The sequence below is a fragment of the Mobula hypostoma genome, chromosome 2 (genome assembly GCF_963921235.1).
Source record: "Mobula hypostoma chromosome 2, sMobHyp1.1, whole genome shotgun sequence".
Classification (NCBI taxonomy): domain Eukaryota; kingdom Metazoa; phylum Chordata; class Chondrichthyes; order Myliobatiformes; family Myliobatidae; genus Mobula; species Mobula hypostoma.
The window spans coordinates 33,772,701-33,798,606 of record NC_086098.1 but is presented as its reverse complement, the minus strand read 5'-3'; the positions used below and the strand labels follow the sequence as shown (position 1 = coordinate 33,798,606).

The window sequence follows — 25,906 nt, the reverse complement described above, 5'->3', positions numbered from 1 at the left end:
GACACCAGGAAAGCATCCACCTGCATCGCTGTCAGCTTCTCCCCCAGCAGAGCAGGGCGGATGGTGTTGAACGCACTGGAGAAGTCAAAAAACATGACCCTCACAGTGCTCGCTGGCTTGTCCAGGTGGGTGTAGACACGGTTCAGCAGGTAGACGATGGCATCCTCAACCCCTAGTCGGGGCTGGTGGGCGAACTGGAGGGGATCTAAGTGTGGCCTGACCATAGGCCAGAGCAGCTCCAGAACAAGTCTCTCCAGGGTCTTCATGATGTGGGTCTGTAGTCACTGAGGCCGCTGGGGCGTGGTGTCTTCGGCACAGGGACGAGGCAGGACGTCTTCCACAGCACAGGAACCCTCCGGAGCCTCAGGCTCAGGTTGAAGACATGGCGAAGTACTCCACATAGCTGAGGGGCACAGGCTTTGAGCACCCTGGTACTGACAACATCCAGTCCTGCAGCCTTGCTTGGGTTGAGACGTTTCAGCTGTCTTCTCACCTGTTCAGCTGTGAAGCCCACCGTGGTAGTTTCGTGTGGGGAAGGGGTATAGTCATGAGAGCAGGGTGGGGGACTGTGAGGAGGGGTAAGAGGGGCGAGTGGAATATGTGTTGGTTGGGGGCTGACAATAGATGACTCATGTGGGGGATGGGCTGGGGCCACAATGTCAAATTTGTTAAAGAACAGGTTAAGTTCATTGGCCCTGTCCTCACTGCCTCCAGCTCCTCTGTTGCTAGTCTGCTGGAACCCAGTGATGGTCCTTATCCCACTCCAGACCTCTCCCATGTTGTTCTGCTGGAGTTTCCACTCAAGCTTCCTCCTGTACCTGTCTTTAGCCTCCCTGATCCTGGCTTTCAGGTCCCTCTGTATTGCCCTCAGCTCCTCCCTATTTCCATTCTAAACTCCCTCTCTTTAGCGTTCAGGATGTCCTTAATGTCCTTTGTCACCCATGGCTTGTTATTTGAATAACAAAGGACAGTTCTTGTCAGAACATTGCAGTCCACACAGAAGTTGATGTAATCAGTGATGCACTCTGTGAGCCCATCAATATCCTCTCCATGTGGCTCACAGAGTGCCTGCCAGTCTGTCACCTCAAAACAACCCTGGAGCGCCTCATAAGCCTCCTCCGACCATTTTCTCACTGACCTCGAGGTTGCAGGTTTACTCTTCACCAGAGTTACCTTATATATCCTTCCCTTGGCTTTTATGCAGTCCTTAACTTCCCTTGTCAGCCATGGTTGCCTACACATTTGAGAACTTCTTCTGTGGAACATATCTATCCTGCACCTTGCGAAATATTCTCAGAAACTTCAGCCATCTCTACTCGCCGTTATCTCTGCCAGTACCCTCCTCCAATCCACCAAGGCAAATTCCTCTCTCGTGCCTCATCCCTCTATTCCATTGTGATGATACATGTGACTTGAGCTACTCAGTGTAAATTCAATCATATTATGATCACTGCCTCCTAAGGGCTCACAGAGCCACACCACCGTCTATGCCTTCCTGCCTGTCCTTTCAATACAAAGTATATTCTTTGATGTTAGGCTCCCAACTATGGCCTTCTTTCAGCCATGACTCAGTGATGCCCACAACGTCATACAGACCAATCTCTAATTGCACCATGAGTTTGTCTACCTTATTCCAAATGCTATGTGCATTTAAATACAGTACCTTCAGTCCTGCATTGTTTGCCCTTTTGAATTTTGCCTCTGTGGTACAATTTAACTCTTTGCTCTATCTACATGTGTACCCAATCATTGGTTTGTCTTTCCTTACATTCATGTTATATCCATCATCTACTTGTAAACCTGCTGACTCATCTTCAGCTCTATCATACTGGTTCCCATCCCCTGGCCTTTTAGTATAAACCACTCCCTGTGAATCTTTCTTATTTTGCTTGTATTTTACTCAAAACAAGGGGGTTACTTTTAAAAAGCATGAAGTTATAAGTAAAAGTATTTTCTGACAAATCAAGATTCAAAGCTAATTTCAGATTAGCCTCAGCTTTCAAGGGATCCCAACCCTTGCTTAATAGTATTGGTCCATGACATAAAAAGGATTGGGAACACCTGCTACTTGGATTTCTATAATTCAAGGTCACTGACTAACATCACCACTAGGTTAAAATGATTTTTATCTTAGTTTCCTAACTATCCTTTGATTCAAAAGGGGAATACAACTATACATTTCATTCAGACACAGAATACTTCTATAGTTTTCAATAATTATTATTTTTTCCAAAATCCCTGGCGTAGTTTTATTTAAAATGCAGTATAATTTGTAAAAATTTTATAAAAGATGTTTACTTTGAGATACAAATGAACTGGAATTAGACTGAACACCAGCACAGGTAATAGCAGAATTTCAGATGGTGACAAGGTGGTGTATAGGAGCAAGATAGGTCAACTGGCTGAGTGGTGTCGCAGCAAAAAACCTTGCACTCTCTAATGTATTAATCCATTTCTTTTAGAGCAATTATTCCCCTTAGCACTACGTATTGATCTGCTGTCTGTGCATGCGCATTGCTCTCCCTCTCTCGCTGCAATATCAATACACCAGTTGAAGCCATCTACCGCGTGCATGCTTTTACTTAATTGATATATAGCTGTGCACAGACACAACACACTCAACTTCAGTAAGACCAAGGAATTGATTGTGGACTTCAGGAAGGGTAAGATGAAGGAAACAGTCCTTATCAAAAGATCAAAAGTGGAAAGGGTGAGCAGTTTCAAGTTCCTGGGTCTTAACATCTCTGAGGATCTATCCTGGGCTGAACATATTGATGCAATTACAAAGAAGGCATGACAGCAGCTATATTTCATTAGGAGTTTGAGGAGAAATGGTATGCCACCAAAGACACTCTCAAGTTTCTACAGATGTACCGTTGAGAGTATTCTAACTGGTTACATCACCATCTGCTATAAAGGGGCCACTGCACAGAATCTGAAAAAGCCAGCGAAAGTTGTAAAATCGGCCAGCTCTATCACAGGCACTAGCCTCCACAGCATCCAAGACACCTTCAAAAGGCAATGCATCAAAAAGGTGCATCGAGTATCAAGTACCTCCATCATGCAGGACATGCCCTCTTCCCATTGCTATCATCAAGCAGCCCAAAGACACACACTCAGCACTTCAAGAACAGCTTCTTTCTCTCTGGCATCAAATTTCTAAATGGACAATGAACCTATGAACACCTGTTCAGTACTTTTTCCCTCTCTTTTTGCGCTACTAATTTAATTTATATTTTATATGTACTTCTTAATGTAATTTACAATTTTTATTACTATGTACTGGAATAAACTTTTGGTGCAAAATAACAAATATCTCGACATATTCCAGTGACACTATACTTTATACTTCATTGTCGCCAAACAATTGGTACTAGAACGTACAATCATCACAGCGATATTTGATTCTGCGCTTCACACTCCCTGGATTACAAATATTAAATATTAAAAATATTTAAAATAGTTAAATTAGTAAATATTAAAAATTTAAATTATAAATCATAAATAGAAAATAGAAAAATGGGAAGTAAGGTAGTGCAAAAAAAACCAAGAGGCAGGTCCGGATATTTGGAGGGTACGGCCCAGATCCGGGTCAGGATCCATTCAGCAGTCTTATCACAGTTGGAAAGAAGCTGTTCCCAGATCTGGCCATACGAGTCTTCAAGCTCCTGAGCCTTCTCCCAGAGGGAAGAGGGACGAAAAGTGTGTTGGCTGGGTGGGTCGTGTCCTTGATTATCCTGGCAGCACTGCTCCAACAGCGTGCGGTGTAAAGTGAGTCCAAGGATGGAAGATTATTAAACCTGATTCTGATTCAGTAACTCAGTATGATTAAGAAGCTACTAATGTAAGATTATGGCAATAGGTTAGCATTAAAAAGAGGAAAGATTGAATTGAATTGACTTTATTACTTACATTCTTCATATACATGAGGAGTAAAAATCTTTATGTTACATCTGTCTAAATATGCTATGTGCAATTTTTCGTAATTTAGAATAAATAGTATGTACAACAGGACAGCCAATATAACACAGAAATACAATTGTGTCAGCATGAATTAATCAGTCTCATGGCCTGGTGGAAGAAGCTGTCCTAGAGCCTGTTGGTCCTGGATAAGTGGCCTTGGACGTGTTCCAATAAGCCCCTCCAAATGTTTTCTCCTAAAAGATTTTATGCTGTACAGTGTATGTCATTTAGCCTCATAGTGTAAACAGGAATTAAACAATTATTCATTCTAATCATGTTTCCAAGGGTTTCACAACATAAATTAACTCTTATCCTCACCCAAAGCTGTTAAAGGAGGGCATTGTTAGTACTTATTATTACTGATTATTTTAAAGTGTAACCAGTTGTTTGTCAATATTTTAGTATTGATGGTATAGTCCTAAACTATGGTGACCATACCAATCCCACCAGAAACAATGGAAATAGAATTATATCGAGATTTTTTTCATTGTCAATTCAATTACACATACAGCTGGCTGTACATTCATGAATGTGGCTATGTAGTCAAATTCCTTCTCACTGGAGCTTCTCTTGTCAATCAGCAGGTTTTGTAAATTCACCTGATTCTTATTTATATTGGAGTTCATTCAGCTGTAAGAACAGATAATCTGAGATATCACAATAATCCTTTTCTAAATCCGTAGATGCTCTATTATACACTCAGTCTGAATGAAAGGTTATTGATTTTGAACATTTATTTTACTTTCTTCTCAGATCCTGCTTGAGTAGATGAATATTCACAGTATTTCTCGCTTTAGGTCAGTTATAATTACTGGCTGCGTATCATGAACTGCTTTCACCCTAACTTCAATATCAAAAGAACCTTTGTTTAAAAACTACACAGTAAAAGACTACAGTTTTTTTTTAAAAAATTGTACTACTGGCGCCTTCACAGTCTTCCTTAGGGTAAACTATCAATAATTGCATCTTCGAGCACAAGCCAGGTATTTTAAAATCACTTGTCCTTACTATAACAGAATTATGGATAAGCATCTGGGAGGAAACAACCCTGCATAAAGTATGAATGCCTTAGCTATTTCCTCCTCAATGCAAAATTTGGAAGCATTTAAAAAGAAAGTAAAATATCCTTGACAAAATGCTAAAAAATTTTCTAAAGTTTAAATAAGAAATAAACTGCTCATAACATACAGTAAAAGAAGCATTGTGCAGATTAATGGTTATGGTAAGTAATCCATCTTCAATTTCCAGCCAATCAGTGCACTTTCTGCTTCAGTGAACGAGAAAGACTACTGTCAAGATCTCAAAAAGAGGACCAGCTACAGATTCTTCACACAAATTGATCTTCACCCGTGCGTTGGAGTGGATGTAGATTTTTAATGTGAAATTTGATAGCTTCATTAATCCAATCTCTGGAATGATTTCTCGGTCTGTAACAAGCCAGAAGGTATTACCATTGTGCCGCTGGGTGTGATGGTATTACATTGTTGTTAATTATCATAACTTGAAAAACAGAGAATGGTATATGAAACTGTAACTTCTAGCTTTTCCAACAGACATCTACTATGAAGAGTAAAATTTGTGAAAAAAGAACAAAATGTTCAGTAAATGGTTTTACTCTAAAGGGAATATTCAAATTATGCATGATAATCAATTCCATTATTTTATGAAATGATAATAGAAATTAATTTGTATGAATTTGATTGTGTTTATATCATCCTTCCTTTCCTTCCCATATAATCCTGCTTTAATCTACTGGCAGCTTGTCAATATTTTATAGAAATTTTCCATACCTCATAAATAAGTGGAAGACCACCTCTACCACATATCAAACTTCCACTTCATCTACTTTCATGTCACTGACTTTCCTTTGGTTATCTGTTTAAAGAAAGCAAGTTGGCCACGTCTTCCCTTGTAAATAGTCATAAGAAAGCACTGGTGGAGGCAAGTTAATTGCAAAAAGTACCCACAAATCTTAACACATTGTAAAATAATGCTAGAATTTTTTTTAAAACATGCTCAATTGACAATCACTGATACCTCTCTTGATGAGGAAAATATTGGTTCTAATGGGATTAAGGGAGGGAGCTTTAGTAAGATTGTTGCATTAACTAGTTCTCTACAGTGATATTATAAGAATTTTTACTGTCAATAATAAAATGTATGTAAAAACCAACACAAAAACATTCATTCTGAAAATTAACACATTTTCCTGCACAAAATCTATAAAATTCATAATATAAACCAGATGATAGTTTATTTTCAAGTCACTGTTACTTAACACAAAATAAGGTAAAGGAAAACATCAAGTAATTTGTGAAATACTTGTTCTTTCGTCTTCAGTTGTTCAGCCCAAAACAGCCAAGGAAAGAATTAAGTCAACACTAGATGTCAGTGTAAGTGGAAAAAGTCTTTTAAGAGTAGTTTTTCTTCTACTCAAATTTTCATTAATAGTAAGAACATTAAAACATAGCAGGGATAAGGCATTCAGGCCCAAGTATCTGCTCTACTATTCAGTAAGATCATAGCTGAGTCATTTATCTCAGGGCCACTCTCCTACACTAGTCCATATATCTCTGATTATTTTAAAACTAAAAAGAGCATCTGTCTCCATTTTGAATGCACTCAGTGACTGAACCTTCACAGCTTTCTTGGGCACAGAATTCTGAAGATACACCACACCTGTGAGAGAAAAAATCCCCACCTCTATTTTAAGACTTTGACCCCTAATTCGAGACATCTTGAACATCCATTCTTCATCTATTCTGTCAAACATTTCCCTCAAAGCTGATATTATCATCAATGAACTTGGATAAGTTACACTTAATCCTCTCATTCATGTGGAGCCCCAGAAATGATCCTTGCAATGCTTGACTGCTCGCAGCTTCCCAAACTGAAAGGACCTGTTTATTCGGTTTTGTTTTAAACAAACCTTAATTAACGCTAGCACACTGACCCTATCCCACATATTCCAATTCTGTTAAATAATCCCATGTGGCATCTTATCAAAAGCCTACAGCAATCCAAATACTGATTATTGACTTCAGGTTCAGGAAACTGGAGGACCATGAGCCAATTCTCTTGTGTGAATCAATGGTAGAGAGGGTCAGCAACTTTAAATTTCTCTGTGTTATCATTTCAGATGATCTGTCCTGGGCCCAGCATACAAATGCAATCATGAAGAAAGCAGGGCAGCGCCTCTACTTCCTTAGAAATTTGCAAAGATTTGGAATAACATCTAATGCTTTGACAAATTTCTAAAGAATCAGAATCAGCTTTATCATCACCGGCATGTGATGTGAAATCTGCTAACTTAGCAGCAGCAGTTCAATGCAATACATAACATAGAAGACAGAAAAAAAAAGATAAAAATAATAAATAAATAATACAGTATGTGTATATTGAATAGATTTTTAAAATGTGCAAAAAACAGATATACTGTATATTAAAAAAGTGAGGTGGTGTCCAAGGGTTCAATGTCCATTTAGGAATCAGATGGCAGAGGGGAAGAAGCTGTTCCTGAATCGCTGAGTGTGTGCCTTCAGTGTACTTGAGTGTAACAGTGAGAAAAGGACATGCCCTGGGTGCTGGAGGTCCTTAATAATGGACACTACCTTTCTGAGACACCGCTCCTTGAAGATGTCCTGGGTACTTTGTAGGCTAGTACCCAAGATGGAGCTGACTAGATTTACAACCCTCTGCAGCTTCTTTCGGTCCTGTGCAGTAGCACCTCTATACCAGACAGTGATGCAGCCTGTCAGAATACTCTCCACGGTACATCTATAGAAGTTTTTGAGTGTACTTGTTGACATGCCTAATCTCTTCAAAATCTTAATGAGGAACAGCCACCGTCTTGCTTTCTTTATAATTAAATCGATATGTTGGGACCAGGTGAGATCCTCAGAGATCTTGACACACAGGAAGTTGAAACTGCTCACTCTCTCCACTTCTGATCCCTCTATGAGGGTTGGTATGTGTTCCTTCATCTTACCTTTCCTGAAGTCCACAATAAGCTCTTCCCTCTATGAGGGTTGGTATGTGTTCCTTCATCTCACCTTTCCTGAAGTCCACAATAAGCTCTTTCATCTTACTGATGTTGAGTGTCAGGCTGTTGCTGCGGCACCGCTCCACTGGTTCGCATATCTCACTCCTGTACGCCCTCTCATCACCACCTGAGATTCTCCCAACAATGGTTGTATTGTCAGCAAATTTATAGATGGTATTTGAGCTATGCCCAGCCAGACAGTCATGTGTCTATTGAGTAGAGCAGTGGGCTAAGCATGCACCCCTGAGGTGTGCCAGTGTTGAGCGTCAGCGAGGAGGATGTGCTATCATCAATCCGCACAGACTGTAGTCTTCCAGTTAGAAAATCAAGGATCCAATTGCAGAGGGAGGTACATAAGCCCAGGTTCTGCAACTTCTCAATCAGGATTGTGAGAAAGGTGGTATTAAATGCTGAGCTATAGTTGATGAACAGCATCCTGACATAGGTGTTTGTGTTAGAGGTGTGGTGTGGTATGGGAAGAATATATTGATTAGTTGCATCACAGCCTTGTATGGAAACGCTAATGCCCTTGAACGGAAAATCTTACAAAAAGTAGTAGATATGGTCCAGTCCATCACGGGTAAAGCCCTCCTTTCCATAAAGAACATCTACACAGAACGCTCTTGCAGGAAAGCAGCATCCATAATCAGGGACCCCCACCACTACATCATGCTTTCTTCTCAATGTTGTCATCAGGAAGGAGGTACAGTACCTTCAGGACTCACACCTCCTCTTTCAGGAAGAGTTATACTCCTCAACCATCATACTCATGAACCAGTGGGGACAACTTCACCCGCCCCATCACTGAACTGTTCCCACAACCTATAGATTCACTTTTAAGAACTCTTCATCTCATGTTCTTGATAGCTATTGATTATTTATATATATTTTTCTCTTTGGTGTTTGCTGCTTATTATCTTTAGTCCACCCTGCTGGGTGCAGTCTTTCACTGATTCTATAATGGTTCTTGGATTTACTGAGTATGCCCACGAGAAAATGAATCTCAGGGTTGTATAGGGTGACTTGTATGTAGCTCGTTAATAAATTTACTTTGAACTTTGAAATACCGCACACTTTTGAAATTCTGCTAGCTCCAGTCTCAAAAGACTACAGGACTTCTCAAACACAATTACCCCATCTTATTGACTCTATTATGGATATTATTATTATTGATTTATTGAGCATGCCTGTAAGAAAATGAATCTCAGGGTTATATATGGTGACATACATGTATTTTGATAATAAATATACTTTAAACTTTATTATTTTCCCAGTGATATGTTACCACTTCCTTAATAATAGATTCTCCCTAATATTGATATCAGTCAAACAGGTCTACTGTTTCTTGCTTCTTCTACTTCCTTATTAAATAATGGGGTTACAATTTGTGGGCTCAGTACCAAAGAATAGTGGAATTTTAGAAGATGAAAGGCAGTGGATCTTCTTCCATCTCCATAGCCTCGACCTTCAAAACCCAGGGATGCAGTTCAGCAGATCCTGAGGAATTTATCACTTTTCTGCACCATTAAATTTTCCATTACTAATTTAATTCCAGGATGTTTTGTGAAAATTGACATGAAATGTTTATTTTCCTCTGCAATTTCCTTACTCCTCCACATAAATTCTACCATTTGTCTAAAAGGGGCTAATCTTTTATTTTTACCTCTCTGTATAAGCTTTTACAGCTTATTTTTGTTTCTTGCTAGCCTACTGTTATATTCTATTTTCCTTTTCCTTATCAACACTATGATTATTCTTTCAAGAATTCTGAAGTTTTCCAAATGTTCAGGTTTACATCATTATTTTAGCAATATTAAACTTATCTTTTGATAATAATATGACCTTCATATGTTAGCCATGGATGAATTGCTGTAAAGGAATATACATTATTGGTAAATGAGATATTTTTAAAAATGTTAGCTGTTGCTTGCTTACTGATAAACCCTTCAATGTAGTTTCTCAATCTATCATAGCCAATTGTTTTTGTTGTTTGCTTCATTTAGATTTAAGATGCAAGTTTTAAAATGAATGAAATCAGTTTCAACTTTTATATAAAATGTGTTCAGATTATAATTACTGTTCCATAAAAGCCCCTTAACTGCCACATCAACCATAGCTTTATCAAAACAGAAAAATATATCTAAGATAGCCTCTTCCCTCATTGGCTCCTGTACATAGAGATCTGGAAAACCATAGGTTTCTGCAATCTAGATAGTACTTCACAACCATTGTATTACCCTTGTTACATGCAGGTCTAATTACTTTGCTATTCTACTTTTGTTTTAAAACCTTATCTCCAGAATAGTTAGGCATTTTACTGGAAATCAGAGTTAGAATCTAGTTTATTATCACTAGCTTATATGTGAAATTTGCTGTTTTGCAGACACTAGTCCCAGAAGAAATCAACTGAAGCCAAACCTAATGGAACAGCACACACGTATCCGCTACTTCTGCTCATGCCCCATGAACTGAGATGCTTTTCTGTCATAGCAATCTTTGAACCACTCATTCAGTTCTGAGATCATATTACCATGTGCCAACTTGCACATGGATCAGGGAAAAAAATCTGGAGATTTACAGATCTTCTTCTCTCCAACTTGGACCCTAGATGCTCATACTGCTCCATTGGAACCTTCACTTTGGTTCTGTCTGGTTTCTGCAAGAGGATTTTTCTCCTCTTAGAGGATTTTGTTCTTCCTGCAGAAGGAAACTTGGTCTGAAATCGCTTTGGTGACACAAAGAATTTTACATGTGCTACTCCACAACAAAGAGATACTGTTCAACAAAAGTCATATTAACCTGATAACCCAAGTTTAAATTTGTGATCTCAACGTGTGTACTTTTTATTTTGACAAAGATGTTTTAAAATTCTTGTTATTTGTACAGCATATTAAATAACTCATTCTTTTGAAGTAAACATGTACTTTTCATCAAACCAAACCAGACTTTCTCCTGTAAATGCAAACCATATAGTCCCATGTTTATTTATTTTGGAGCAAGCTGTTAATATATTTTAATTTCAAGGTACAGTATATTTACTAAAATTCCAGACTGGTAATTATAACATAGTTTATTTAATTAAACATTTCCCTTCCCGTTCCACGCAAACATGTTTTCCTCACAAAACAGCGGTAAATTGTACCATAAAGTATTTTCATTGTTACAATGTTCTTCAGAGCTTTGGAACATTTGATCGTAAAAATTTCTGCAGTAACATTCGCTAATGAAACGGAAACAGTCTGTTGAGCAAAAAATTTAGATATTCTCCGATCTTACAAATTTACTTGCAAACGTTTTGACACCATAAGAGGAGGCAGGATCAGTTTGTTGTGAATTGTGATAGCCTCTGAATCCATGGCCTTCAGATACTTATCAATCTGCTGATTGGTTGCGTGGAGAACTTTGCGCATTGCAGTCTAGAATTCCGCCCGCATTGGCTCAAAAATAGGATCCAGGTCTACATGTCTGTTTACAGAATTGTTTGTGGAAAACCATCCTTCTAGGACAGGGTTCCTCAATTAGTTTTCCACAAGGGCCAAATTATGTCAAGCATGCCAAGCCAAGGGCCAAAACGTCGAGGGTTTTTTTTTCCATTGTGCCAGTAAGTTGTTTTATGGGCAGATGTTGTTGTTGCTGCTATTACCATTATTATTATTATTATTATTATTATTATTAGTAGTAGTAGTAGTAGTAGTAATTTAGGCCTGGGATTCTCAAAGCCTGTGTTGTAGGTCACACAAGAAAAAAAAAAATGCACTCTTGAAACAAAATAAGTCCAAAATCATTTCATTTAATTCTGACTCCAGCTATCACACCTGTCAGCTGTCACACTGCAAACTCATCTGGGACTTAAAATACACACACACACACACACACACACACACACACACACACACACACACACACACACACACACAAAATGTAAACATGGTAGTCTTCACCACTTCTCTCCCACACAAAGAGTTTTAGTAGTACAGGTTTCCCCCGCCATCCGAAGGTACAGCGTTCCTATGAAACAGTTCGTAAGCCGGAATGTCGTAAAGTGAAGAAGCAATTACCATTTATTTATATGGGAAAATTTTGAGCGTTCGCAGACCCAAAAATAACCGACCAAATCATGCCAAATAACACATAAAACCTAATATAACAGTAACATATAGTAAAAGCAGGAATGATATGATAAATACACAGCCTATACAAAGTAGAAATACTTTTCCACAATCATTTAGCGAAAATCTCACGCAAGTGCTCTCGGCAGAAACACTCTCTCCAGTAACCTTTAAGCTATGAAGCTGCCAAATCATACCAAATAACACGTAAAAATACATCGCCTCGGATCTGGGCCGACATTTACATGCCGGGCGGCACCTAATTAATTAGCTTGTTTATTTCGGCTTTTGTCTTAAAGATGTGCTGTGTGTCTCCCGGCTACCGCTGCATTCTCTGCGAATCGGAATCTGTCCGCGGTCCGGGGGTTGGGGTGGTGGGACACAGGGGTGTCATCTCATCGTCGTCTGTTTCCATTAGGGCAGGCAGGTCGTCTTCTCCTATGACTGCCTGTCTCGATGTCGAAGGTCGAGGTTCATCGTCTGCTGTGGCTGATGTGGAAGGCTTCCTTGACTGCTTAGCCTTGCGCATTTTTAGATGATACAGTTCTTTGTAAGCACTCAAACCATCTTGCAAATATGCCCTAAACTGACATACCCTTTCAAAATTAAAGTCATACTTTATCATTGCAGCGAAAATCTCACGCAGTCACTTTCAGTCCGTTCGCTACTGCATTCGGTTTCGATTGTTATCCTTTCCTCTTCCAAATGCATCAGCTCTTCATCTATCAGTTCTTGGTCATGGGATGCCAAAACCTCTTCAACATCATCTTCGTCAACTTCCACAAGCCAAACTCAAGTTGTCCTTACTTCGTTCATCACGATCAAAACCTTTAATTATGTCTAGTTTTACGCTAAGTGTAACACCCTTACGAGCTCTTTCAGGCTTTTCCAATACCTTTGAACGCATCTTGCTAATGGTTGCTCACAGGCACGTGTTTAAGCAACGCCGGCTAGAATGCAGTTCCGAATCCCGGGGAGAGTGGCTGCTTGGGGCGCGCGCTGCTTTTTTTCGTAACAGTAAAAACATTTTCTGTTAGCGAAAACAGGGAACAAATGTAGGTCTTTCGTAACAGTGAGGTTTCGTAAAGCGAACGTTCGAAAAGCGGGGGACACCTGTACTGCCTTTACCACTGTTTCTGTTCTCTCATTCAATCTATTTGTTCTTTTTGATTAAGCTATGTAGCATTTGAAGTATGAAGTGTAGCTATAAATGAAATTATCAGTATTATTGTTGTTGTAATACTATTATACCACAATAAAATTGACAAATGGACAAAAATAAATTGATTCACTCAGCAATCAGTGAGAGAAGTCACAGCAATGCGATGAGGCAATCCTTCTGATGTCGGGTCTGTATTCTGTTGTGGCAATCTTGAGGCACTGGCCAAGATGTGCACTGGAGTCTGTTTCTGTTCTGGTTCTTGATAGAGTCCATTGAAGAAAATGATGACTCACATATGCGCCTGGAGGGGAACAGTGTGGGTAGGAGCATTGTAATAGCTGTCGTGTCTTTGAATTGAGCTTGGGGAACCACGTTGATCCAAAAGTCACCCACCCCAACCTCCTTGTGTTGTGCTTTGAGCAAATCAGATGTTCCCATTTCCAAGACCTCCATCTATGGAAGGTACCAGCCTTTTGGCCTCTGCAGTCTACTAGCCATCAGCCGAAACGGAGAACAGCTGTCTCAGGAAGAGGAGGATGTCACCTAAGAGTTTAGGGGAGCTTTCAAATCATTCCCTGAAGTTTTCTGCCAGACTCGTCATGAAATCCTTCATCACTGGATTCTCCCGCATTTCATTCTTCTCGCAATGCTCCCGCAGATGTGGAAAGTGCAACTTTCTCCCGTGAATGTCTCTCTCCAAAAGGCTCAGCTTTGACCGGAAAGATTCAATCCCCTCGTACCTGTCCGCAACAGTGTGGTTGTTGCCTGGCAATTGCAGATTAAGTTGATTTAGATGAGACATAATGTCACACAAAAAAAAGAACATGTGCCATCACCTTGTTGTCACTTAAAAACCTCTTAAATCCTTGGACTTTTTGGCTCTGCAGGCTGGATAAAAATGACACAAGCTCATCACGCAGGTCGCACACCCTCTCCAACATACAGCCTTTGCTCAGCCAGCGAACATCATTATGCAGCAAAATGTCTTTGTGTTCCGCTGACATTTCCTCCAGCAATGCTCTGAAAATGCGATGTTGCAGAAGAGAACTCTCATGTACGGAATTTACCTGTCTCGTCACAGTATCCATCGCCTCTTTCATTTCCCCACACAGTTTTAGCGCACAACGCTGATTTGTGAATAATGCAATGAAATGCCAGGAGTGCTGGGCTAACAGCGGCAAACCTATTTACCAAGCTCTTGTGTTGTCTTACCATCGACGGAGCCCCATCGGTGACAACGGACACAATTTTGCTCGCATCCAAGCCATTCTTCTCAAAGAACTGCGTCAATTCGTTAAAAATTATTTCCCCAGTTGTGTACCCAGGCAGAGGAAGCAAACAAAGTAGCTCTTCCCAAAAGGTCTTCCACCAAAAAATCTTGCGAACACAGATAGCTCTTCCATATCGGTTTGGTCACAGGAAGAGTCTATGGCGAGTGATATGGCTTCTGCTTTCTCCAAATCAGTGAGTAGATTGGAAAAACACTCCTCCGCCAGAACTTCTACTTTTCTTGTTGCCGTGTTAGCCGACAATGGCACCGTCTTTAATAGCTCCACAACCGTTTTCTTGGTTTTCTCATCATGATTTAAAACTTTGCCAACTATATCAATTGCACAGGTTTTAATCAACTCGGCATTGCGCACTCTACAGGGGCATAGATCAAGTGTATGGTGTGGGATGAGGTTAAAATAAATTAGAGCAGTGCGCGCTTTATTTACATGTTATGACAGGTGCGTTCACGTAAGTGCCAATGGGTCAGCACAGTCCAGACATTTGTTTCTCACGGTCCGGACCTGGCCCGCAGTCCACCTATTGGGGTTGTCTGTTCTAGGAATTCTTTTGCATGCCGCTTGTTTGCTTGTGCCATGACTTTTACTGATGCCCGGTCAAATTTGTGCTGCTCGTTCTTCATGGGTAGCAACTAGGGAGAATTGGTCATGCCACTTGACAGCCAGTTGATTTTCATGGATCCTTGTGGATAGTTTTCTCCCAGTTTGGAGATATTTTAAATCTATAGAGATCAAGAAGGGCACTAATTCGACTGGCATCAGTGAAAGTCACGGCACAAGCAAACACGCGGCAAGCAAAAGAATTTCTAAAAGCATGATTTTCGATAAACAATTCTGTAAACAGAACTGTAGACCTCGATCCTATTTATCAGCCAATGTTTGCGAAATTCTAGACCACAACACATGAAGTTTGCCACACAACCAATCAGCGACGAGACTCGATCCCTACATCGCAATTAATTTCCATAATGACAATCAGCTGATTGGTAAGTATATACAGGCAAAGCGTTTGCAGGACACCACAATTAACAGTGCACCAATGATGTCTCCTGGTATGGTGATGAAACATTTGCAAGTATATTGCCAAGATTGGAGAACAACTCAACCCAAACAACAACCACCTGAGCTACACATTTTTTGAATTATTTTCAAATTTAGACTTTTTTTTAGTTAGTTGGGGTCAATAGAAGTGGCAATGAAATTGGATAATTGATGTCAACTTATGGTTGGATACCACAATCTGAATTCCAAAGCCATCACATGAACATTGACATCATGTGCCAAAAACAACTCCAACATTTGGAGGGTAATATATCTTTTGTTGTATAATTACTCTATTGAAATAGATAATTCACAGACCAAATAAAGTCTCCTTCACATTAATCCACCACTATTATCTTCAATTATCTTCTCAGTACCAAACTTGACTGTAGTCATTGTACTATGCATTGTATTATGAGGAGACTGAGGCATGCGAGGCTCCCCCACCACCACCCTTAACTGAATTTTACAGGAGTACCATCGAGAGTATTCTAACAAGCTGCATCTCCATCTGGTATAGGAGCAGCAGAGCATCAGACTGCAAGTCTCTACAAAGGACAGTGAAAACTGCAGAGTGGACCATTAGGGTCTCTGTGTGCTGCATACACAGGGCCCTTAGTATTATCAAGGAGCCCACCCATCCATCTAGCATCCAATTCGACATTCTACCATAAGGCAGAAGAATCCAATGCATAAAGACTAGAATGGTCAGGATGAAAAACAGTTTCTACCCTCAGGCCATTAGATTTCTGAACTCCCTGCTGCATCACATTCGAAGTGTCACCGGCTAACTTGTACTGTAAATATTTAATTTATGCACTTTATTTTGTTTATCTATGGGTAATTCATTTGTAAATTTAATTTTCACTTTCCCAAGTTATTGTGTGTTATGTGTACTAGTGTGCTTTATCCCCAGGTCCGGAGAAATGTTGCCTCGTTTGACAGTATACATGTATATAGTTAAACGATGATAAACTTGACTTGTCTTGAAAATAATTAATTGTCTATTTATTCTTATTAAACCCATCTTCCACTATTAATTTAGCATACTATCAAAGCAAAACATTTACATATTATCCAGAGAAGGTCTTTGTGGTAACAAACTCATCTCTATTTGATCATACTTAAAGAGTTTTCCTCCTCCTTTGATGATCACAGCTTAACCAAATAATTGGTTTTATGCATTCAATACCTGGATTATTTTCCACCTCAATAATCTCATCTCTGATGGAAATCAGACAAAATTCTATCTACTTCTCCACAATATGAGATCCGACCGGAGGGATTTTCGATCCATTGGATGGACTGCACGGCATCTTCGGGCAAGATGAGGGGAGGTGGTGTTTGCCTACTGATCAACACAGGGTGGTGCTCGGACATAGTGGCATGACAAACTCCTGCAGCCCAGACCTGGAACACCAGTCGGTGAAGTGTTGTCCCTACTACCTGCCACAGGAATTCACCTCGGTCATACTGACAGTGGTCTACATTCCCTCCCAGGCGGACGTGGAGTGTGCTCTGAACATACTGCATGCCAACGTCAGTGAACTTGAGACCAGGTATCCGGAGGCTTTGCTCATTACAGCCGGGGACTTTAACCAGGCCAACCTCAGAACGGCGCTGCCAAAGTTATACCAATATGTCTCCTGCCACACTAGAGGCCCGAATATACTTGACCACTGCCACACAGCAGTCAAGGATGCCTACCGTTCCATCCCACAACCTCACTTCGGAAAATCGGACCATCAGGCCGTACTCCTCCTCCCGGTTTACAAACAGAAACTGAAGCGGGAGGTCACCATGTCAAAAGTAGTGTCGCGTTGGACGGAGGAAACGGATGAGGTCCTCCGTAATGCTTTGAATCGGTGGACCGGTTAGTATTCAAGGACTGGGCAGCTAACCTCGATGAGTATGCCTCAGCTGTCACGGACTTTATTTGGAAATGCACGGAGGACTGTGTGTCTCGCAAGACGATCCGAGTATTCCCTAACTGAAAACCTTGGATGAATTATGAGGTCAAGTCCCTTTTGAAGGCTAGAGCTGAAGCTTTTAGGTCCGGGGATACCAGTCGCTACACGGAATCCAGGCGTGAACACCGGAAAGCCATTAAGGGCGCCAAGAGGCAATATCGAGCCAAGTTGGAAGCCCAGGCTAACCAGAGGGATGCCGGTAGACTATGGCAAGGTCTAAATGAGATCACTGGGTGCAAAGAAAAGGCTGGGAATATCAATAACTGTGGGGCTTCTCTTCCTGACGAACTTAACGTATTCTACGCAAGATTCAAACAGAAGAGGAGCGTCCCGCTCCCTCCGGATGAACCGGACCTGGTGGCATCGAGATTCATCGTCACCGAGGAGGACGTTAGAAGGGCCTTCCTGAAGATAAATCCAAGGAAGATGACAGGCCCAGATGGCGTCCCAGGACTGGTTCTCCGGGCCTGTGCAAGTGAGCTAGCTGGAGTGTTTGCTGACATCTTCAACTGCTCCTTACTTCAGTCTAAGATCCCCACGTGTTTTAAGAAGGCAACAATAATCCCAGTGCCGAAGAAGAGCAAGGTGGCATACCTGAATGACTATCGATCTGTGGCTCTGACATCAATTGCTATGAAGTGCTTCGAGAGATTGGTTATGGAACACATCAACCACAGCCTACCGGTCAACCTCAATGCTTTGCAATTCGCCTACCGGAGCAACAGTTGGTCAACGGCAGATGCCATCTCTCAGGCCCTACATTCCTCCTTAGAACACCTGGAGAATAAAGACGCATACATAAGGCTCCTTTTCATTGACTACAGCTCTGCCTTTAATACCATCATTCCAAATAAATTGATTCCTAAGCTCCGGAACCTAGGCCTGCAGATCTGCAGCTGGATCTTCAACTTTCTCACAGACAGGACCCAGGCTGTAAAAATAGGGGACAGCTCTCCTCTACAATCACTCTGAGCGCCGGTGCCCCACGAGGCTGAGTACTCAGCCCCCTGCTGTACTCACTGTACACCTATGATTGTGTAGCCAAGTTTCCATCAAACTCAATATATAAGTTTGCTGATGGCACAACAATTGTAGGCCGTATCTCGGGTAATGATGAGTTTGAGTACAGAGAGGAAATTAAGAACCTGGTGGCATGGTGCGAAGACAATAACCTATCCCTCAACATCAGCAAGACGAAGGAATTGGTTGTTGACTTCAGAAGGAGTAGCGGACTGAACAACCCAATTTACATCGGTGGTGCGCAAGTGGAACAGGTCAAAAGCTTTAAGTTCCTCGGGGTCAATATCACAAATGACCTGACTTGGTCCAACCAAGCAGAGTTCACTGACAAGGCCCACCAGTGCCTTTACTTCTGGAGAAAGCTAAAAAAATTTGGCCTGTCCCCTAAAACCCTCACTAATTTTTATAGATGCACCGTAGAAAGCATTCTTCTAGGGTGCATCACAACCCGGTATGGAAGTTGTCCTGTCCAAGACCGAAAGAAGCTGCAGAAGATCGTGAACACGGCGCAGCACATCACACAAATCAATCTTCCATCCGTGGACTCACTTTACACCGCACGCTGTCGGAGCAGTGCTGCCAGGATAATCAAGGACACGACCCACCCAGCCAACACACTTTTTGTTCCTCTGCCCTCCGGGAGAAGGCTCAGGAGCTTGAAGACTCGTACGGCCAGATTTGGGAACAGCTTCTTTCCAACTGTGATAAGACTGCTGAACGGATCCTGACCCGGATCCGGGCCGTACCCTCCAAATATCCAGACCTGCCTCTCGGGTTTTTTGCACTACCTTACTTTCCATTTTTCTATTTTCTATATATGATTTATAATTTAAATTTTAATATTTACTAATTTTAACTATTTTTAATATTTTTAATATTTAATATTTGTAATCCAGGGAGTGTGAAGCGCAGAATCAAATATCGCTGTGATGATTGTATGTTCTACTACCAATTGTTTGGCAACAACAAAGTATAAAGTATAAAGTATATTGACACATCCAAGTCACTAAATAATCCTGGATGCAATTCAACAAAGTAAAGCCAACTTAAGTGCCTCAAGTACCTCAATTCTAAATGTGTAAATATTTCAAGCATATACCAAACAGTAGCACAGAATTTGTTACAGGGCAAGAATAGTTTGAGACTGACCTTATTTAATAATAATTTAAATGTCCCCTCTTCAAAACAAAATCGCTCCATCTGATAGATCCTCACGAACATGTTGCTGTTGTTCATCTAATGCTCTTATTCTTACACTTAATTATTGAGGTACTATTGACCATAAAAGGTAAAGTGACATTCTTTCATAAGGGCCCTGTACAAATCAGAGCTAGATTTCATTAGCTGCTCCCTTCAAGCAAATTGAAAGATGTGGACAAGTTAAGCGAAACTTATCCCAATGAAATAAAAAAGTGTCAGTTCATTTATTTGACTAAAATAGTTCATAGTTCAAGTTTAATTGTCATTCAATCAGACATGAATGCCCATAAATATAGCCAAACAAGATAGCATTATTCCGAGCCAAGGTGCAACACACAGTACTCACCGTCACACACAGCACAAGGCATGCATAGCACATACACGATAGCAAGCATATATAAGATATCAGTAAAATACAGTCATTCAAAAATATAGTCCAAGACCCTGAGTACATGAATGTTGCAGAAAATTACAGTCGAACACAATACGGTTGTGTCTTCTGCTGAGCGAATATTGAGGGGAAAGTACCAACTCCAGCTTGGATGCTATGCCACATTGCCTCTGAAACCTCTCTCCCGGGTGGCCGTACACAGGCAAAACCGTGGCTCACCACCATCGCACTTGCAATATTCCACATTAACAATGTCCAACAAGGTCTTGTGATCACAAGAAAAGCGACTAAGATGACTACTCACCGTTAGACCACACACCTTCTTCACACGCCAATCAATACCTGATGCTGACAGCAGCACAATCCACACCAAGTCCAGCTCCTTCAGTTTCTCCAACAACAAGCAGCTCATTGATGAAGTAGACCTGCAGTACTTCAAGTTTTTAAATGTACAGCAGGGTCGGCGTTCATAAAAATACATTTAAAAAGGACAATAGCACATATGGTTGACCCCATAGAAGCTGCTGCAATTGAACGTGCCACCATCTTAAAATAAAAACACTTATTCTTATACAAAATTTTAGTTGGGTTGCAGCTGGAATACTTTGTGCAGTTATGATTGCCATACTGTAAGAAAAAAGTGTTTAAGCAGGAAGAAGTCAGAGGGGTGTTGCCTGGATGTTGTTTAAGCTATGAGGAGAAATAGGCTGTGTCTGCTTTCCCTGAAGCAAAGGATGCTGAGAGGTAACCTGTTAGAGACATTTAAAAATATTAGAGGGTTATAGAGGGCATATAGCCAGAGTTGAAAGAGCTGATGGACAAACCAGGAAATCTAATGAGGATGAACCTGTCGCTACTGCCTGTCCTCCCTATGTTTCCACGATTTCTGGAAGGATTGCTAGGATCCTGAAGAAATACCGGATTAATACCATCGGCAAACCTGTAAGGAAGTTTAAATCACAGCTTATATGGGTCAAAGTTGACTTGGGACTCAGGACGTCTGGCATTTGCAGGATTCCCTGTGAATGCAGAGCAGTGTATATCAGCCAGATGGGACACATGGTGGAATCCTGCAACAAGGAGCACAGAAGGTGTATCTGTTTGGGTTACCCGGAGAAAATGGCAGTAGTAGAACGCTGCATTCTAGAAATGACGCTGACAGCACAAAACTACTGTGTTATGCCAATGTCTTTTGGGACTGCCTGGTGAAGGAAGCCATTGAAATAAAACTAGAGAAAAAGGATTTTAACAAAGACAAAGGTTTCGCTCTATAAGTAAGAACTGAAATTTGATTGTAAACAAGGTGGGAGAGCGGAAATCTGATTGGGTGAGGAGGGACAGATAACAGGGGTATTTATACAACCAGACCAGACATAGTCCCTGGTGAAGATGGCAGAGCTTGTCATCAAAACATTGGTTATAATCTATACCTGTACCCGGCTGGAATCCTGAGAAGAGTTTATTCTTCATATACGCTAGGAAAGCACTAGATCCTGCTTCCCAGGGTGGGTGTATCTAAAACTAAAGGGCATAAATTTACGATGACAAGAAGGTAATCTACAGACGACATGAAGATGATTTCAATGGAAATGTGTCACATGAAGAGCACTTGTTTGGTCTAAAATCAGCTGCCAGAGGAACAACAACATTTAGGAGGCATCTGAAGAGGTACCTAAAAGCATGAGGGATTCATATAGATAGGCATGATAGATACCATAGACATGGTGGGCTGAAGGACCAATTTCTATGCTGTCTGACTCTATGAAATTCATAGTAAATCTACTATGACAGGCACAGAATGATATATACACAGAACACCTGAAGTGTAAAGTAAACCTAATCAGCTTCCATGCCCACTTAATACTCATCCAACTTAATCCTGAAACAGATTACATTGCAGTATTTTCAGCTGAGAATTTGTGGCTGAAGGAAGTGAAAAAAAATGCATTTGGCATCAGTGGTCAGTTTGAGACGTTTTACTTTCTGTGATCCAGAGCCAAGACAAACTGCCAATGAATACATTAAGCAGTGAAAATGCTGTTGGTTTCTTTGCTTTTATTCAGCTTTTTACCTAGTTTTTGCTTTCCAAGATGAATAAAAGCAAAGAAATCAACTTTGCATGAAGGTGAAAAAAAAACAAGGATATAACTGACTGAAGGTGATCACTGTTCAGGATTCAGAACCTGTATCAGTGAACTAAAAAGGTAAACAAGAGTCCAGCTCTTTCATCGATAGCCCATGCTGTCATGGCAGCAAATAAACAGAAGATAGAAGATTAGCTTCATTTGTCACGTGTACATTGAAACATACAGTGAAATAACCACAGCACATCTAACACAGTCCGAGGATCTGCTGGGAGCAGCCATACATGTCACCATGCTTCCAGCACCAATATAGTATGGTCACAACTTACTAACCTTAACTCTAATCCAGATGTCTTTTTGGAATGTGGGAGGAAACTGGAACACCTGGTATGAAGAACAAACTCCTTACAGACAGCAGCAGGAATTGAATTTCAATTGCCGATCACCAGCACTGCAAAGTGCCACGCTACCATTCCACTGTACACAGAGTGGCAGCACATGACATTTCAAAAGAAGTCAAAGCCTAAAATTAATAACACTAATAAATATTAATAATACCAATGTAAACAAATTCAGTTCACTATATCATAGCAAGCTACTCACTTAAGGCAATTTGCCACAATATTAGTAACTACAAAGGCTGAAAATTCGTTAGAGTTTGAGGATGGTGTTGGGAGAGAATATGTGTGTGTGCATATGCAAGTACGTGTGTTAGAAAGGGAGTACACATCAGAAAAAGAGAACGCATTGTGTGCGTAAGAGAGAGAATCCATCTGTATCAGAATGTTTGTGCATGTGTTAGAATGAGAATACGTGCTTGTGTGACTATGCTTTTCATGATTTTTATTAACGACCTGGATGTGGGAGTGGAAGGGTGGGTTGGCAAGTTTGCAGACGACACGAAGGTTGGTGGTGTTGTAGATAGTGTAGAGAATTGTCAAAGATTGCACAGAGACATTGATAGGATGCAGAAGTGGGCTGAGAAGTGGCAGATGAAGTGAGGTGGTACACTTTGGAAGGACAAACTCCAAGGCAGAGTACAAAGTAAATGGCAGGATACTTGGTAGTGTGGAGGAGCAGAAGGATCTGGGGGTACATGTCCACAGATCCCTGAAAGTTGCCTCACAGATGAATAGGGTAGTTAAGAAAGCTTATGGGGTGTTAGTTTTCATAAGTCGAGGGATAGAGTTTAAGAGTCGTGATGTAATGATGCAGCTCTATAAAACTCTGGTTAGGCCACACTTGGAGTACTGTGTCCAGTTCTGGTCACCTCACTATAGGAAGGATGTGGAAGCTTTGGAAAGGGTACAGAGGAGATTTACCAGGATGCTGTCTGGTTTAGAGAATATGCATTATGATCAGAGATTAAGGGAGCTAGGGCTTTACTCTTTGGAGAGAAGGAGGATGAGAGGAGACTTGATAGAGGTGTACAAGATAATAAGAGGAATAGATAGAGTGGATAGCCAGCGCCTCTTCCCCAGGGGACCACTGCTCAATACAAGAGGACATGGCTTTAAGGTAAGGGGTGGGAAGTTCAAAGGGGATATTAGAGGAAGGCTTTTTTTTACTCAGAGAGTGGTTGGTGCGTGGAATGCACTGCCTGAGTCAGTGGTGGAGGGAGATATACTAGTGAAGTTTAAGAGACTACTAGACAGGTATATGGAGGAATTTAAGGTGGGGGCTTATATGGGAGGCAGGGTTTGAGGGTCGGCACAACATTGTGGGCCGAAGGGCCTGTACTGTGCTGTACTATTCTATGCTCTATGCGTGAGACAGCAGGAATGTATATGCAAGTTGGAGGGGGAGAGGGAAGGGTGGAGGTGGAGGAGTGGAGGAGTGAAGGAGAAAGGTGGGAGAGTGGGGAGACAGGGTTGGGGAAGGGGAGGGAGAGAGGAGGATGGGGGGTGCGAGAGGGATAGGAAAAAGGTGGGAGGGTTGAAAGGGTGAGAGAGATCGTAGAGAGGTGGGGAGGGGGGAAGAAGGGGGAGAGTGGGGGAGGGGAATGGCTTGTGAGAGAGGGACAGCGTAACAGGGGGCAGAGTGGAGTCAGGGTGAGCAGAGAGGGTCAGAGGGTAGAAAAAGAGAGAGGGTGGAAAGGGAGAGAGGGGGTAGAGTATGTGAAAGTAAAGGGTGAGTGAGTGTGTGTGTGCGCGCGCACATGACAACATAAACAGAGTTTGCACAAAAGACTTGAGACTGAAAGGTATTTTGTGAGGGGAGGGGAGCATTAAACGATGAAGAGGGAGAGCTACAGAGACACAGGTTGTGTGATGGATAGATGGACTATTCAGATGCACGTGAGAGAAGCAAAAAAGGCATGATGCATGATAGATTGTTTGAAATGCAAAGAATGGAAGGACACACTGGAGAGACGCACATCTCAGGGACGGAGGTATGTGAGAAGGAAACACCGAACAGTAACAACATTGTAGCCTATCCACCCCTTTCTATTCATAGTACCCTTCCGTAAGGGTAATGCAGCTAATTCTAATCTTCTGCTTTTACCATATACTTTTTAAACCACTAGTTTGAAAACCATGACTGAATTTATTTACGCCAGATCAGGCAATGCTTTCCAGATTTGAACCATGCACTGTGTAAACGGAAATTATGCATATCACCTTTAGTTGTTTTGTTAATAACTGTAAATTCATTGTCTCTGGTTCATGATTCTTAAGCAAATGAAAACATTTATTCTCCACAGTGAAGACACATCATGACTCTGTGTGCCTCTATCATGTACCCCTCTCAAACTTTTCTGCCTTAAGCGTTGGGGTCGGTGCGTGCCACCGGAGTGCGGCAGTGTCCAAGATGGAGTTGGTGCTGCCCCCAGCGTTCAGCCGGCAGAAGTCAAGCTGTATTGTGTTCCACTGCAGACTGCTGCAATATTCATGGATAAGGGCTTGGATTTTATTAGTCTTATATGGGCTTGCCATCTTATATGCACTATTTGTTCCTTGTGCTGTCTCTGACTGTTGCTACTGTGTGTTGCGCCTTGTCCCCAGAAAAGCAGTTTCATTTGGTTGTATTCATGTATGGTTGAATGGCAATTAAACTAGACTATTAAAATGACAGCAGAACTGGGTTAAATGCTCCAGTCACGGCTAAACCCTTATTTTACAGACGTTTGTCATAACTTGATTTTGGATTCCTTACTTCTATTTATGCTGCTTAGGACTCTGGTTGCATATTTTAACTGTTTTCTCAATCTGCCCTGCTACCTTCAAATAGTTAAACAGCATTTCCTTTTTGGTTTTCCTTTCTTCATAAAAATAAGAGGAATAAAATATTCATGTTACGTTGTTCAATTAGAACACAAAGCAGAAATGAGTTATCCTTTGTTTTACACCCAGTAAAGGAGTCCACTATATTTTATTGATGATGGAAATTGAAATACAGCATATCTGATTTATGTGCAGTGCAAATGCTGGCACATTTCAGCTAAGCCAAATGGCCCATTTCTACAGTACTTCTTGTTTTAATAAAAGTAGCTAATTTAAATTAACTATTATATTTACAGGCAATAAGAAAATTATTTGTTCTTAAATTTTAATTTTGATCCACATTATGAAGAAATGGACTCAGTGGCCGATTTATATGGTACCTTCTGTACCTCACAAAAAGTGGCTTCTGAG

General features: G+C 41.0%; 1 protein-coding gene across 9 annotated transcripts in view; it reads right to left on the bottom strand.

Annotated features, from left to right (window-relative positions):
* The window catches only part of supt3h (SPT3 homolog, SAGA and STAGA complex component), a 425,840-nt gene that overhangs the window by 174,072 nt on the left and 225,862 nt on the right, over positions 1–25,906 (bottom strand). For 5 of the 9 annotated variants that reach the window (XM_063035264.1, XM_063035273.1, XM_063035254.1 and 2 more), the window contains one exon: positions 22,605–22,655. The exons of the other annotated variants lie outside the window; for them this stretch is intronic. In XM_063035264.1, the coding sequence (XP_062891334.1) occupies positions 22,605–22,655 (51 nt within the window). The remainder of the gene's footprint in view (positions 1–22,604; positions 22,656–25,906) is intronic. 9 annotated transcript variants of the gene reach the window in all.